This window comes from Danio rerio, chromosome 4 (assembly GCF_052040795.2).
Source record: "Danio rerio strain M-AB ecotype USA chromosome 4, GRCz13ab, whole genome shotgun sequence".
NCBI classification, from domain to species: domain Eukaryota; kingdom Metazoa; phylum Chordata; class Actinopteri; order Cypriniformes; family Danionidae; genus Danio; species Danio rerio.
In genome coordinates, this window is record NC_141024.2 from 50,395,351 (window position 1) to 50,412,406 (window position 17,056).

The window sequence follows — 17,056 nt, forward strand, 5'->3', positions numbered from 1 at the left end:
CCCCGAAGGGGAACGTTCGAGGTTACTAAAGTAACCCTTCGTTCCCCGAGGAGGGGAACGGAAGCACTATACTCCGTCGCCATAATGACTGTCCCTTAGCTGTTAAAAGTCTCTTCAGCTTAAAAAGGATAGCGTCTGCTGGCGCCAGGTGTGCTTATATGCTCAGTTAATTGGCTATGCAGTACACCTGCGCAGGCTTGCGCTGCCAATTCATTGCTTTCATTGGCCCGTTCAATACTCTTTCAGACGAGCGGCTTCTGAACCGAATCCTCCCATACGTGGATTTAGAACATCAAATCCACTTATAGTGCTTCCGTTCCCCTCCTCGGGGAACGAAGGGTTACTTTAGTAACCTCGAACGTTTCCAGTGTCTTTTCACTTTTCAGCTTTTGATGAGAGTATTAAGACTTAATGAAAACTAATGTTTTATTTATTTCAGACCTAATTGAAGAGAATGAGGGGAGTAAAGAGGAGAAACATCATGTCAAAATTGAGGAAAAAACTCATTTACAGACTGATGGTGTTTTAAAAAGGAGAGACAAGAATCGTTTCACCTGCACTCAGTGTGGAAAGAGTTTGGCAAGCAAATCCAAACTTAAGATTCACATGATGATCCACACTGGAGAGAAACCATTCACATGCACTCAATGTGGGAAGAGTTTCAACCAATCATCAAACCTTAATCACCACATGATGATCCACACTGGAGCTAAACCATTCACATGCACTCAGTGTGGGAAGAGTTTCAACAGATCATCACACCTTAATTATCACATGATGATCCACACTGGAGAGAAACCATTCACATGCACTCAGTGTGGGAAGGGTTTCAACCAATCATCAAACCTTAATCACCACATGAGGATCCACACTGGAGCTAAACCATTCACATGCACTCAGTGTGGGAAGAGTTTCAACAGATTATCACACCTTAATTATCACATGATGATCCACACTGGAGAAAAACCATTCACATGCACTCAGTGTGGGAAGAGTTTCAACAGATCATCACACCTTAATTATCACATGATGATCCACACTGGAGAGAAACCATTCACATGCACTCAGTGTGGGAAGACTTTTAACTGCTCATCACACCTTAATCAACACATGAAGATCCACACTGGAGAGAAACCATTCACATGCACTCAGTGCGGGAAGAGTTTCATCCAGTCATCATCCCTTAATCAACACATGAGGGTCCACACTGGAGAGAAACCATTCACATGCACTCATTGTGGAAAAAGTTTTAACTGCTCATCACACCTTAATCAACACATAAAGATCCACACTGGAGAGAAACCATTCACATGCACTCAGTGCGGGAAGAGTTTCATCCAATCATCATCCTTTAATTATCACATGATGATCCACACTGGAGAGAAACCATTCACATGCACTCAGTGTGGGGAGAGTTTTAGCAAATCATCATTCTTTTATAAACACGTTGAAGGAACTCATGGGCATATTGCAGTGGTCAACACGAGTTGAATCTGAAATCTTGGGCATCTGCAAATTGTCTCAGTCATTGAACAGGCTTAAGGGCTTAAACCATCACGATAACAAAGCACCAATTGATTTTGAGTTATTCTGACCAATACTTTGGCCGCAGATGTTCCAGGTACCCTTCAGCAAAATTAGTAAATGATTTAAACTTAATAAAGGGGCTTTACAGGATTTTCAGCAGGAACCGCCTCACAAGACTTTTAAATGACTCCTCTACATGGTCATGTGCTTTGGGCACATCCTGTCAGATGCACAATTTTGTAGAGACAAAAAATCTCTAGAAACATTAATGCATACAAATGAAAGACAATCTTTTAAAATGTTAGAACTAAGGCAGATGTATCTTTAAATAATAAACCATAATGTTCCTCATATGCTGTGGTTATTTCAACCAACCAGGTTAATCGATGTGTTGTTTTAACCCTTAAAGCAGAATAAATTGATCTGTATTTGTCTGAAATGTATGATATCTGGTCTTGAATGAAAGGTAGTGACATTTGCAATCTGTTGATGTAAGGCTGGGCGATTTTTCAAAAATTTTTTTCGATTAATTCGAATTTACGTTTTCAGACGATTTAATTTTGAATCAAATTGAGAAATTGCGATTTAAAAAAAAATATATATATATATATATATTTAATACATTATAATGGCACCAATGCGCTTTGGTTCACTCTGTATGAAGCTGGAAGCACACCAGAAGCGCCTCTCGGTGACTCGCCGCACCACGATTCAGGACGCAGGTCATATTTCAGCCGCGCCACAGAGCGCCATCTGATTAGTTTCATGTTAAATATTATGCGAATGTGCGCGTCTGGTGTGTGATACTTTAAACTGTCATGTGTCGCGGCGCTTCTGGTGTGCGACCTGCTTGACTGCCTGTTAAAGCGTGAAGTCATGTAGGATTTTACTTTGCATTAGTCTGAGTCACGTCTGTGTGTATTGTCAAGACATATTACCTTATCAAGTCGATAAACTCGATCTCAACATGTTTGAAGGATGTAAAAGCCTGCCATGTGAAAAACTGCGCCGATCTTTTGGTTTGAACACAAGCAGAGGAGAGGGCCAGTAGCAGTGAAAAGGAAAGTACCCGCCCCCATGACGTCATTTAGCGGACCAAGTTGAAAACAAGACAGATCAGGCAGCATGATACAGAGAGTGGAGCAAAGCACATCAAATGATCGGTATTTAAAAGGGGAAAAAAAGAAAAATATATTAAATATATTAATTTATATTAGACACACATCTGGTACTTGTTTTTGCTCCTGCTTTGCGTCCACAACTTCACACATTAGGTTAAATTAGGCTTTACAGTTTCCATGTTCAGTCCTTTTTTCTTTTAAGAAAAAGGCTGCATCATTACAACCTGTCATTTAATCAGAAGAAAAAGTCAAAACCGAGCTGACAGCCAATCTTTCCGAGGCTCAGCAAAACATGCAAAAAATCCCTCTGTATTCCTGCAAGTGCAATATTTACACAAATATTTCTTATTCAAATCGTCAGCAACGCTATTTAACTCGTTAATTTGTTTAACATTTTTTTACACCTTGACCGATTTTTGTATGACATGGCCATTAAAAATACAATGTTCCTTAACCAGATGGTTTAAGTTACTTTTAAAGAGAGTGTTACTTCAGTCATGTTGTTGTAATGTTTTGAGAAGACTAGTAACACAATAAAAAAAAAAATCGAAATCGTGAATCGGTCAAACTTTATAAAAAAACCTAGATTTTTTTTTTTTGCCAAATCGCCCAGCCCTATGTTGGTGTAAATGAGAACTAGTAGTACAAACAGTATTTGTCTTGTAACATTTTATTTAAGATAGTTTCAATCTTGCAAGAGTTTTACCATGTAAAATCTACATGCAGTCTGTTAATGATTGACCCTTTCTACGTGGGCCCACGGTGTGGCCCCGCCCTTCATGGCAACTGCTCATTGGCAGACAGTGCCATAGGGATGGATCAGACCAGGTCACTTAAAAACACCCTGCAACAAAGAAACTTTGCTTTGAAACCGCACGAACTTCCGCAAACCGACTTTCAGCAGTCTGTCACCTCAGTAACCCAAAACTACCCACCCACGAGCGAGGGAATTCCAAGGACGTCACAGAAGCCACCAGCCAATCAGGAGCACCGTGTTTCCCCAAGGCCAGCTGGCGAGGGAGATTCATCTTCAGCAAAAGTGCAAGTAACAAACAGACGTTGTCTCTTACTGATCTGGGGCAGATTGATCGTAAACAGTTAAAGATAAGCCATATCTCTGCTTTTGTGGTTTCTCAGGTGTTATTCTAAGATCTTGTTAGAAGTATTAGAATTAATTTAGGATGGTTGTCAAATCATTTTATATCCTCTAACCTGCCTCTGTGTGTATGTGTGTGTGCGAGTTTGTTTGTTTGCTTATTACGTAGTTAGTTTCATGTATCGTAGTGTAGCTCAATAAATCTTTGTTCTCATTTTGTAAGAATTGTGTTCTTGTTTATGTGTTTCTAAGTCATTGCCTCGAGCTGTAGATCTTGTTACCTTGCTAAAAGTTAACTCAATACTGTGTTATGTTATTATCGTTGGCCACATAAATAATATTAACAAGATTGGTAAGATACGATGACTTCTATTTGCAGGACAAATGGTAAATAAAGTGTGAATCTTTTAACCTGATTCAGTCTGACTCAATTGAGTCAAATCAATGATTCAAATCTTTAAGATCCGGTACATTGAAATAAGCTAATAAACCCTGATCGATCTTAAAATGTAGGTTGATTCCCTAAAACATGATGAGCCGTACTGTAGAGAAACCATTCACTCAAGTTCAAGCTTGGTGAACTCTGACCTGCGAAATCACATCACTTGACAGTGTGAGACCTATCGAAGATCAAAACATGACTTCTCTGGACAGAAATATAAAATATGAACCAAACGCTCTCCTTTTTAAGGTCTAAAAATCTTGTTTAATCCCGCCCCTTTTTGCAGTGCCGTACAACAGAATTTTCCATGCTAAAACTCTAATGTGATTGCAGCTTCGGTGTGGAAAGAGTTTCAGCAACTCCTCAGACCTTAATAAACGCATGAAGACCCACACTGGAGGGAAACAATTGACATCTACTCAGTGTGGGAAGAGTTTCAACCAATCAGCAAACCTTAATGACCACATGAAGATCCACACTGGTGTGAAAGAGTATATGTGCTTTGAGTGTGAGAAGACTTTTATTACAGCTCCAAAATTTTAACTGCACGAGACGATTCACACTGGAGAGACCGCACAAGTGTTTACAATGTGACAAGAGGTTTAATCACTTAACACATCTGAAAACACAATAGAGGATTCACACAGGAGCGAAACCGTACAAATCTGATTAGTGTCTACAGAGTTTCGCTCATTCGATGCAGCTTAAGAGATGTTTCATAAACTAATTTCGAGAGGAGCACGTGATATGATTGAGCACTGCTGGCCACACATCCGTTATCAGTAGTAATCCAATCAGAGTGATCCTAGCTTAATATAAATGGTTCACTTTCTCCTTATTGCTCCATCTTCGTTTTGGAAGAATGCTTCCCTCTTTAAACGCTCCAGCATTTAACCTATGCTTCAGCATCATTTAACCTTCCGACATGAAAAACAAACAAACAAACAACAACTCCTCCAGCCAGAACCCTGCTCTCCTCAAAACTTCACCTGCAATCAAGCCTGAATCCCCGCAAGACGCTGGCACATTAGGGGCCTCATGTACGAAGACTTGCGTGGAAATCATACTAAAATGTTGCGTACGCACAAAGCTGTAAATGTGTACATTTTTCAGAAGTATGAAATTCAGATGTATGAAACACTGCGTACGCTAAATCCCACGCATATTCTTTTGTACATCCAAATGAACGTAAAACTGAGCGCAACATGCATGAGCACAAAACCCCTCCCTGCCTCCTGAATATGCTAATGACTCTACTTTGGCAAAACCAAAGGTAAAAGCAATGGCAAAAGCATGCGAAACGAGAAACTTTGAACAGAATGTGAATTAGAGGTGCTCCTTTCGGAGGTAGACCGGAGAAAAACGGTGTTATTTGGTGTTATTTGTTTGTCCACCGGAATTAATAACAAAAATAAATAAATTGAGTGGGAGAGTTTAGCTGATGCGGTTAACACAGTTGGGTCTGAACATCGCACTGAATGTAGTAAACAGGAAAAAGTGTGATTTATATGTGTAAAATGTTGCAGTACTCATAACTGTCTCTGTGGCGCAGCTCGTAAAATGCAGGAGCATGAACTCAACCCTTCGAATCCAGCGTCTGATGAACTCATTTTGCATATAAGATTTTGCCTACTATTTATCACAAAGAAGACAAATAGGAATCATTAATAAGTCTGTGCATCATATTTTATTTGCACATTTATTGAATGGAAATGTTTCTGATTCACGTATGCAAATTCATCTTCAGCCCACACCCTTAATGCCATATTCACTCTAGACTTTGGTTTTGAGATGTTCTGAGCTAACATCAAAATTTCATCCAACATTATACCACAGCATAGCTGATTAACTGCAGGATGAAAAACTCCCCCCGCCCCCCCACCACCACCAAACACACACACACACCCATTTCAAACCCTCTTAGCTTTTTATACCTCAAGAGAGTAAAACCTTATCAGGGAAGCCCAGCTGATCCTCTCCAGCAGACCTCCACCTACATGCATTTCTAGGCCTCTTTCCCTCTTTTCTTCCTTTAATTTTCCCTCCAAACTCCAATTATTCCTTACTTCCATTCACTCTTATTCACCAGCTCTGACCCATTTAGGGGTCACACAAATTTCAATTGCCGTAGCAGCAACGCTCTAATCAAGCTCATATATAAGCTTCCCATACCAGTATCATCACACTCCCCTGCATAAATACAGCAGCATATGCTTATGCAGGAGCACACATTGCCTCCACACGGACCCACTGCACCTCTGCAGCAGCAGAGACGCTTAGCTGAGCTACAATCCCATATAGCGCAACTGCAGCGACGTTCTAGCCGACCCCTTATTTACTCTCACCTCTACATATCACTAACGACAGGGCTTTACATTCTTACGGGAACATGCATGACTATACTACACTGACTACCAGTGCACCTCTGCAACAGTAGAGGAGACGCCCTGCCAAGTTACATTCACCTAAAGCACCACTGCAGCGGCGCTATAGCTGTGCCCCTCTTTTATTTACTCTTCATATCACTATTGACTATATTAAGCACTCATAATGCTCCAATGCTGACTACCATTGCACCTCTGTAACAGCAGAATTGCTCCGCCGAGCCTTATTCTCCCTCTGCACCCCCCCACCCCCACACACACCCTTCTCTATTTATAGATGACACAAAGTAACACAATTCTGATTTAGAGATGCTTTATAGCAGTTCTTTGCCACACAGGCTTCTCCCAGTCACTTATAAACAGGGCATCTGTGGGGGCTTAGAGGGTGTTGGGAGTTGATAAGTCAATATAGAGAAGTTTGGGGGCCTTTAAAGTATTAGAAAATCTTATATTCCTTTGGAAGGTAATAAAATTAATTTTTGTACAAGGTATCTTTGTATGCTAAAGTTTGACTGTATTCAAGCTGTGAATATCAGAATACTAGGTAGTTATGTAATCAGTAGAATTCTACTAAGATTTGACAGCTTGCTGCTTGTTTACTGCAACACCATTATTTTGCAGCTCTATAGGTGACAACCTTTCGAATCGGCTAGTTTTTTATATACATGTTTTCCGTATACGAGTGTTTTAGTTTGGATTAATTTCTTACATTTAATATTTTGTAAATATTCTATAAGATAAATCTCGCCAGCATTTCTGGTTGAAAAGCGGTTATAAGGTCTTTAAATGTGTCGAAAGAGTCTTAAAAAATGTATTAAAGGTGTTGAATTACTTTCTCTCATTTCTGTATACTATTTTTCAAAATATAAGCAGCCATCACAGATGCACAAAGAGCTTTTACAGTGTAAGAGTTGAAATATTGCAAATATTTTGATATCTTTGACCATTCAAAACATGAGCTGAAAACAGAGACTGGTGACTCCACAACCCAGCAGGTGGGAATGCGGGAAAAACCAGTTCCTGCTGCATTTGCATCTGAGCCCGCTGAAACTCGGCTTCATCCACCCCATCTCACACATATGGTCATTTCAATGTTTGAATGTTCTAGATTAACCAAACTGACTTTAACTATCATGTTTGATATCATTTGAAATGTCTCAGTGCGATTGGTACAATGGTCTCATTCTCTCAGAAATAGATATAATCAAAACAATAAATATTTAACTTCAGGCATCTTTTGAACCACTGTGAAGGGTGTGACTTTTCCACTAAGTGTGAATGCCTTTTGTTATACACACACCCCCTTCCTTGAGGGAATTCTTGGATTATTTAAGGTAAGGTTTGAGAAAGGCTCAGGGCGATTCTGCCTAACCAGATCAGCCCATAACATAGGGCCTGCTCCATGTTATGTATATTTCAAAGTCAGGATATGCATCTTTTCATCTTGGATTTGTCTTTGATAATTTGATGTTTTGTATTGATCGTTTACAGAGATGTATAGTAACGAAGTAGAACTACTTCACTACTGTACTTAAGTACTAAAAGGCAGTATCTGTACTTTACTAGAGTATTACTTTTTTCTCCTACTTCCACTTTTACTTAAGTACATATTTTCCATGAGTTTAATACTTTTACTCCGATAGATTTTTTATGTGCTGCATTGTTACTCGTTACTAGGGGTGTCAAAATGATTGATATCAGTTCAGTAATAGGTCATAACCGGTTATTACGTGATGACGTCATTTATCTCCTGTGCGCGATGTCGCAATACTATGGCGAAGGACGGAGGCGCGAGGGCGAGGCGGCACAGCATACCACCCGCTAGTTTACTATTAGGGAGAAATGTTGTAAAACTTCACCCCTGCCTATCTCTCGCTATCTCACTTTGGACATTTGACCCGCTGGCCAGTTTGTAAGGTAACTTTTCCTATATTCTTAGCTGTTAAAGCTGTGGATCCAGACATGAGCGTGTCTCATGTGCAATTAAGTTTTCTCCACTGTGTCTATTACCTGTGATAATCGCGTATTGTTCCCGCCATGGGTGAACAGCGCATAGCCGTGTAAGACCCACCTGTCAGCGCTCAAAAAGCAGGCGGGATAATATTGACATGAGTTTATTAGCTGTAAATGCTCATGCTGTCTTCTGTGCATGAGTTTTGTTTGATACATCCAGAAAGAGTGTTTTCTTTGAGCAGGTCAAATTAAGGGCACAGTTTGTATATCTGACTGCTGTATTAAAGGACAAAATTGTATTTAAAAAAAACCCTTTAACTGTCACACCAAGACAAAAGCAATAGAAATTTTTTTGATTGCATTTCTTAACTCCTAATGTTGCTAGTTAACACAATCAGTGCATTTTTATTCAACACATCACATTATTTCTAAAATATCAGCCTCTACCAAATGGTTGAGATGTTGGTTTATGGTAAAAGTACCAGAATTAATAAATATACTACAGAAAATATGAACTGTAAGACCAATTTCATTAAAAACATAATAAAAATAAATAAAAATTATTACTAAATCATAGCCATAAGCCATAAAATATTTCAGATTTTCATTTAACACAGTAATACACACATTTTCCTGTTTTTTTACAATACAATCAAAATCAAGTGAATTAGTGAAGCAGGATTTAGTTTGCTTGTTTAGTTTAGTTTCACGAGTGCTTCCAGAAGACAGAACTCCTGTTTATTGTGGTATTAACCAATCAAACTTCAAAACTCCCAAAGTGTGAGTGTGTGTGTGAGTGAGAGTGAATAATGTGTGAATAAGAGAAAACAACAGTGTGATTTTACCTGTGTGTGTGTGTGTGTGTGTGTGTGTGTGTGTGTGTGTGTGTAAGAGAGTGTAAAAACAATTGCAACCTATGTAATGTCCCCACAATTCACAAAAATGTGTGTGTGAAAGAGAGAGATAGAGAGAGAACTGTGTGTGTGAGAGTGTATGAATGTGTGAGAGTGGGGAGAGAGTGTACATTTAGGTGTGTGCAGGGCAGTGTGTGTGTGTGTGTGTGTGTGTGTGTGTATGACAGAGAGAGAGAGAGAGAGAGAGAGAGAGTATGTATGTGAGTGAACAGGCTGAATGATCTCATCAGTGAAGGCATTTTCTGGTAAAAGGGCCTGACGATGTGAGCTCTTGTACCATAGAAAATATTTACAGAGAAAAACAGTATCATAAGCCATGTTTCTTTTCGTTCTGCTGAATTATTTTAAAAGATTTTTAAAATAAACAAAACAATTAGTGTATTTTGACTGCTTTCTTTAATAACTACATTACACAATACTTGTACTTTTACTTTCAGTACTTGAGTAGTAAATTTTAAAATAAACTACTTGCAATACTTAAGTACAAAAAATGTTGAATACTTTTGTACTTCCACTTAAGTATGGTGCTTAAAGAGCACTTCTACTTCTACTCAAGTCAATTTTTGATAAAGCACTTGTACTTTTACTTAAGTATGGTTCTCTAGTACTTTATACATCTCTGATCGTTTATGAATTAACTCATTGAATTTGGCATAATAAATTTACCTGACTAATAAATTATGTTTTGAACCTTGTGTTATTATCACTGGTAAATGTTGTTGTCCATAGCACTACAAGCCACTGTACAGGTTAGTAACGGACTAAAACATGTTAGACGGAGCAGCGTGGCACGCTTTACAATGTTGTTAGAGATCCGACTAACAAATTGGCATTAATTCAAGTATACTTAGACTGTATAAGGCCAACTATTTAGAACAACAAAATATTGTTGAAACTACTTTAAATGTGGATATTTAGGCCTTCATCTACAAACTTATAATCCTGTGCGATTATTATTAAAATACTTTGTCTTTATTAAGTAGATAACAGATCTATGGGGACCACATAAAAATCTCCTAAATTGAGTAAGTAGGGTTCTGCCTTTTTAGGAGAGTGGTTAATCGCCTCTGTTTAATGACCAAGACTGACAAGCTTGTATTAAGAGATTGTATACCCGGCTGGTGCAAGACTCGGGATGCTATCGGAATCTGAGTAAATGAGAATAAGGTATAATAACAAATCAAAAGAATATTCAATCATAATCTAAATTAATGTGAACGGAAACAAAATAACCTTCTCAATGTTTTATAATTGGAGTCAGATATAACGAGGATAAATATATTAATATTCTAAACCACCTCATACTAAAATTGGAGTCAGATATGAGCTAAGTTTAATATAAATCAACATTGTGCACTCGAAAGACCGAACATGCAGTGAACCTTCATCCACCAGTGGATACCGTCATTGGACCAACTGGGTGGACCCTACAACAGCAACAAATCCAGACTCTAGGAAGGTGGTCACCTGATGCCTTTAAGACACGTCCTAGCCAAATGCACTCCAAAGAAGCCCAGATGACTCGCCAGCCATCAACCCACATCCACTGAAGGGTGAGGGCATGACCCAGCCACCTTTTTTTTCCTTTCTGCTAGCCTGATTAACAGTCAGTCCAACCCCAACCCCCCTCCCACCCCCCCACCCCCCCACCCCCCCCACCCCCCCATTGGCCACATGGTTGATTGGAGTTCATCTAAGCCCCCCGTCAACCCCGGCCATTTCAGCAAGAGTCTTCACAGTGCGCAATAGAGGAAAAAAAGGCATCTAGCAAGCGCGATCATGAACAGTACATTATATAATATAAGCTAGTAAACATCTGGACACTCGTTTCTCGCTATTTCAGTTGTGACGAACACAAACAACAACAAAAGCCAGTGCACGAGGCGCAGTGTGCGATAGAGGAAAAAAATTTCTTCTAAATACTTCATCTATCTGTAATATTACCCCCTGTTTCATTTCTCTCATATGGGGGTTTTAGAATTTATTTTAATGTGTAATTATTCAATTGAAAAACTCCTAATCAAACTCTCTATACTTCACTAACAAGTGCTTCCAACATGGAGCTTTATAAACACAACTCCTCCTCATGGTTTTCTTATTTGGAATAATGTCAATATCCTGTATAAAAATAAATCGCTATTTTTTCACAATCGATATAACAACGGACTAATATTAGTGAATCAATTATTTGATAATGAAGGAACATTATTTACACTTACAGAATTTATCACAAGATACACAATTCCTCCATTACAGGAGTTTACGATACTGACTGGGGCAATACCTGCTGGTCTACACATGCTGTACAAAAGCAGTGTTTGTACATCAGCGCTTTCTGTTTATCCTCCTAAACCTGACCAGACCTCAGTCAGTATATGTTTCTCTGGATTTAAGCTTCTGACTTCATAGAGTTTATCCCATTAAAAAAAAATGTCTGTGTAAAACTAATATTGAGTCTGAATGCTGTTTTTGTGAAAGCTTTAATGAAGTTATTTTTACATTGATTCTGGTTTTGCCAATATACTCCAAAATTTTTGATTAATGTTGAAGCTTTTATTGCTAATTAAATTTTAACACAATTTTCCTTATCTTATGAACATGTGATTTGGGGTTTTTATGTTGAGCATTGCTCTTTAAAAGATGCTGGTTTTATTATAAACTTTATTATATTATTATGTAAACTTCACATGCATAAATACAAGTTTAGGAAAAGCAAATCCTCTCTTCATGGTGCTAGAAAAAGAGATTCAAATGAATATAAAAGTGATTCTAAAGATTTCTAAGTCTAAAAATAGAAAAGCAAGTAAAACAGTCAACATATGCTCCTCCTTTAACATATGTGCATAAAAATGTGTGTATATGTGCATTTCCTGTAGTAAAAGCGCACTTAATAACTCTTAGTGATAACTAAAATGAGAAAAATGTGTGTAATAATTAACCTAGTTAAGCCTTTAAATGTCACTTTAAGCTGCATAGAAGTGTCTTGAAAAATATGGCAAAGACAGTCATCATGGCAAAGATAAAATAAATCAGTTATTAGAGATGTGTTATTAAAACTATAATGTTTAGAAATGTGTTGAAGAAATCTACTCTCTGTTGAACAGAAATAGGGGAAAAAATAAACGGGTACTAATAATTCAGGGGGGGCTAATAATTCTGACTTCAACTGTATATCTAAACATGTCACCAATTCTTGAGATATTGGACAAAACATGAAAAAAAATTCATTTTACATACATTATTAATAGAATATTTTGCACAATCATCTCCTCTGATTTAATTTGACTATTTATTATTTGTGGTTCAGTCATTCACAAGCATTAAAATGAATAAAAATATTATTTAAATGATGAAGAATATTTTGATATGCATATGTATTCCCTAATGTTATGTTTACTTTTAAACATATAATAAAAAGAACAAATAAATAAGAGCTGCTAAGTTTGATTTTACTAATAATATTAATTCATTTCTCACAACCAAGACACGTCAAAACTTTGTCTTAGTTACTGAGGAAAATTATTTATATTTTTATTGTCATTCATCCTGAATTTTGAGAAATGACCATACAAAATAGTAAACATCCGTATTGTAATAGCGAGTATCGATAAACAGATATATTGATTAAAATAAGTTTGGAAACCCCTTCAGAAATAGAGAGATAACACATGTACATTTAAATTATGTGTTGCAAACAATAAATAAAAGACAAACTACAACATTTCAACTGAATGTAATACAGTTTAATGGTTTTCTTGATTTTTCCTCTGGTTAAACATTATTCATTTGTGTGTGCTGTTTCTCTTCACTGTGATCTTCAGTTATTTTGTTCAGTTAGTTCAGTTTTGCCTTTGGTACTGACTAATCTATTGTATAAACACACTTATTGAATATTATTGAACAGCGTCCTATAGAAATTAATAATAATATAGCAGAGAGATCTGTATGAGGTGTACTCATTTATATATAAATCTCTAATCTTATTTTATAGGTTCAACATTGCTCTAAATATTCTTCAGAGACCTCTCAGATTTCATCTCAAACACCTTCTCTAAATCTTGCTTCAACACACTCGTGCTCAGAGAATCTGCACAGATATCTTCAGCTCCAGTGGTTTGTGTTGTCTCAAGGACACGCCCACAGTCAGGAGAATCTCATGAATATTCATGTCAGTGTCACTCTGTGGAGCCAATAATATTTCAGGATACACCTGTAGATCACACAGGTGTGTTTTAGTGAAGTGAAAGAGTGAAAGAGCTCAGATTGTGTTCCTGCTGCACAAGAGCGTCTGTACTTCTGCATGTGAGTTTAACACTTCTACATTATGCTGATTTGTGGAGATGATGAAGGGTTTATATGTGTGAGTGTGATTTAAATGTCTGATCCTGAAGATCAAATCCTCAAACACAGATTAAACACTGAGTCAAACACACTCATTTAAACACTGTGTCTAAAAGCTTTATTTTTAATCCCTTTAAAGTGTTTGTGCTCTTCTATATCAGACTGACTCAATAGTTTATAATGATTCAGCATTAAATATAACTCTGAACAGAGTCAGAGTCACGAAATCAAAAGTAAAGTTAAAGCAGACCTTCCAGTTAAACAGGAAGAAAAGCTGCTCAAAACAGGTTTCTTCAAGAGGTGGTTTAGATTGTTTTTTAAGGATTGGTTGTGTTCATTTATTTTTATTATTAAAATGCTGACTTTCATTACACAAATGACATTTGACCCTTCACTGTCAGCAAACGTTTTTAGTACTAACTCAGTATCTTAGTTAATATATATAATGTCACTTGACAAAGTATATATCATATATTATCATATATTACATTTAACCTTTGTTAACTCATTATAACTTAAATATTAAAACAACAACAACTGCACAATAGTCATGAATTGATTTATAAATTGAGGTAAAGTTGCTTCATATTCGTACATTTGTTAATTTTGGCTACTTTAAATACTGGCTCTGAAATGGCGCATAAGAATGACTTAAACAACATTAGCACGGTTTATTTGACTGTGACTATTGTACTTTGATAGTCGTTGGCTAATAATGTGATTTATTGAGGTAAAGTTGGTCTTTTATTCACACATTCAGACTTTCTCCTTAATAAAATAACTTCAGAAAATGATTCTGTGCTAATTTGAAATAGTAAAATCATATTATATTATTATATAATGACCATCAATATACAATATTAACAGTCAATTAAACAGTGCTAATGTTATGTTGAAGTCATTCTTACGCGCCATTTCAGAGCCAATATTTACAGTAGCCTGTCTTTAGTTGTCACAGTACCAAAACAAACAATTATAAAAACAACTTTTACTTAATATATGATTTCACTAGTCAGAATTAGCACAGAATCATTTTCTGAAGTGATATTATTAATGAGAAAGTCTAAATGTAATATTCTGTAAACTGAATTTATGAATGTGAAAAACAGCAGATTACTGGCGACCACAGCTGCTGGTATTTTTCTGTAAAATCTAAAAATGAAAAAAAAAAAGAAAAACAGCAAAACGGTTTTTGTGTCACCATTGTGGAGGATAATAGCGTCTGTGTTCAAGTCCGAGATGAACTGAGAATATTTGTGCGAATGTAAAACTAGTTTTAGCTACTTTTAGCTGAAGATGTTTAGTGAACACACAGATGAAATGAGCTTTAATAAACCGACCTGTCTGTTCCTCAGACTCTTCTTTTTTGACTGTAAGCGCCTCTTCTTCAGTCTTCACATCTTCACTCTCCAGTTTAACAGGATCCATATTTCTTCAGTCGATTCAACAGTTGATATCTTTTTGATCAATCCAGTATTTTCTATGTAACTCCGCCAACACTCTTTCTGGGCCAGGATGATGGAGTTTTTCATCATAATGCTGAATCAGGAGTTGACTGAGTGGGTTTTTGGGTTCAAGTACAACTGTGTGCACGGTATCTGGCTTAAGCAGTTCACTATGTCTCAGACGACCACCGACTCTAATAAGTCCAGTTGAGTGGTCAAGCTCAGGGGCTAGGGCTAATAATCTACTGTTGGAAAGTAAGGGTTTGTTACCTCTTAATGCATTAAGTTCAGCTGGAAAGCACATGGCTTGTGCCTGCTTCAGGACTCAGTACTCAGCAGCTGCATGGTCTTGGGCACATACTTCTCGGGTTTGATTAGTTTGCTTTAACTGCTCTTGTGCTTTATGTTCCACCAACTGATCAAAGCTGTGGTACTGTGAGAATTCTTGCATTATATCAGAGTAGTCTATCGTGGTCAGGCTACAAAAGGTTACCCCACTCTCCTCATCAGTAATGTCTAGGACTGATTTCTTTGTATCTTAAGGCCAGGTACTTGAGTCTTGGCACGGAAATTGAGGACCCTGCTGCCACTGACTGGGAACTGAGAGCTGCTGAAGGGTTTTGCTGTGGGTTATGTCGTCTGCTGGATTGTTTTCAGTCAGCTCCTGAATCTCTGCGATTCGTGTACCCACAAACACTTTATATCTGCATGAATCGGATTGGATCCAGGACAAGACTGTCTTGGAGTCACTCCATAAATGAACCTTCTGAATGTTCAGTGTCAGTTTCCTTTCTAGAACTTTTGCTAGTTGAGCTCCACTAAGTGCTGCACAAAGTTCCAGCCTGGGTACAGATAGCTGTTGTTTTGGGAACACTCGTGATCTGGCTGTGACAAATGCAACCTCAGCTTGGCCTTGAAGACTCTGTGTTCTCAAATATGCTGCTGAACCGTATGCTTGACTCGAAGCATCACAGAATATGTGGATGTCTCCTAAGCAGGACTCAGAATCTAGCTCTGTGCAGGTGTAGCACTGTGGTATGGCAATGTTGTTCAGGTGCTGCAGTTCCTTCTCCCATTCTTGCCAGGCTTGCATAAGTTCCATTGGCAGCAATGGGTCATCCCACCCATGTTTTTTTTTTATTTTTTTATCCCATAACCTTTGAACCAATGCTTTAATTAGTGTTGTGTAGGGGATTATGTACTCTGGTGGGTCATACTGACAGGCTAAGACTTGGTAGGCGTACCTCATTGTGGGTATTTGTGGCTCCCTTGGATGAGTTTTGTAACCAAGTGTGTCTGTTTGGCAGAGCTAACGTAGACCCATGGTGGACTCAAAAACATCTCGCTGCTTTTCAGAAAGCTAAAGCTATTTTTTTCTCAGATCTAGCTTATGTAGGAAAGTGAGCAACAGCAGAAGGGATGTTAGAACCCCACCGCCTTAATTCGACCCCCCCATACATAAGTAGAGTCTGCAGCTTGTTCACCAGTTTGGATGCTTTGTCACTTGATGTTACACTCTGCAGGTAATTGTCCACATAGAAATGTTGCTCCACAGCTGCACGTGTGTCTTCACCTGGCACAGTATTCTCCTGAACATGTTTGAGGACAGCAAATGTTGCGCAGCATGGACTACATGTTGTCCCAAATGGCAGAACTCGCCACTCATAGATGCTGACTGGATTATCACAATGCATGTCTCTCCACAGAAATCTAAGAAGCTGTCTTTCTTCTTCGAGCAGCCAAATCTGATGGAACATGCCTTTAATGTCACTCATGATGGCAACAAAATCCTCTCTAAAGCGAAGCAACTCTCCTAACAAGGTGGAAGGAAAA

General features: G+C 37.9%; 1 protein-coding gene and 1 long non-coding RNA gene across 2 annotated transcripts in view; one reads left to right on the forward strand and one right to left on the reverse strand.

Moving 5' to 3' along the window:
* The window catches only part of LOC137490929 (uncharacterized), a 111,554-nt gene extending 109,588 nt beyond the window's left edge, over window positions 1-1,966 (forward strand). The window contains exon 3 of the mRNA XM_088650533.1: window positions 440-1,966. Within this exon, the coding sequence (XP_088506659.1) occupies window positions 440-1,491 (1,052 nt within the window). The 3' untranslated portion in view covers window positions 1,492-1,966. The remainder of the gene's footprint in view (window positions 1-439) is intronic.
* LOC101884316 (uncharacterized) overlaps window positions 1-17,056 on the reverse strand; it is an 82,250-nt gene that overhangs the window by 56,791 nt on the left and 8,403 nt on the right. The gene's annotated exons all lie outside the window — the stretch shown is intronic.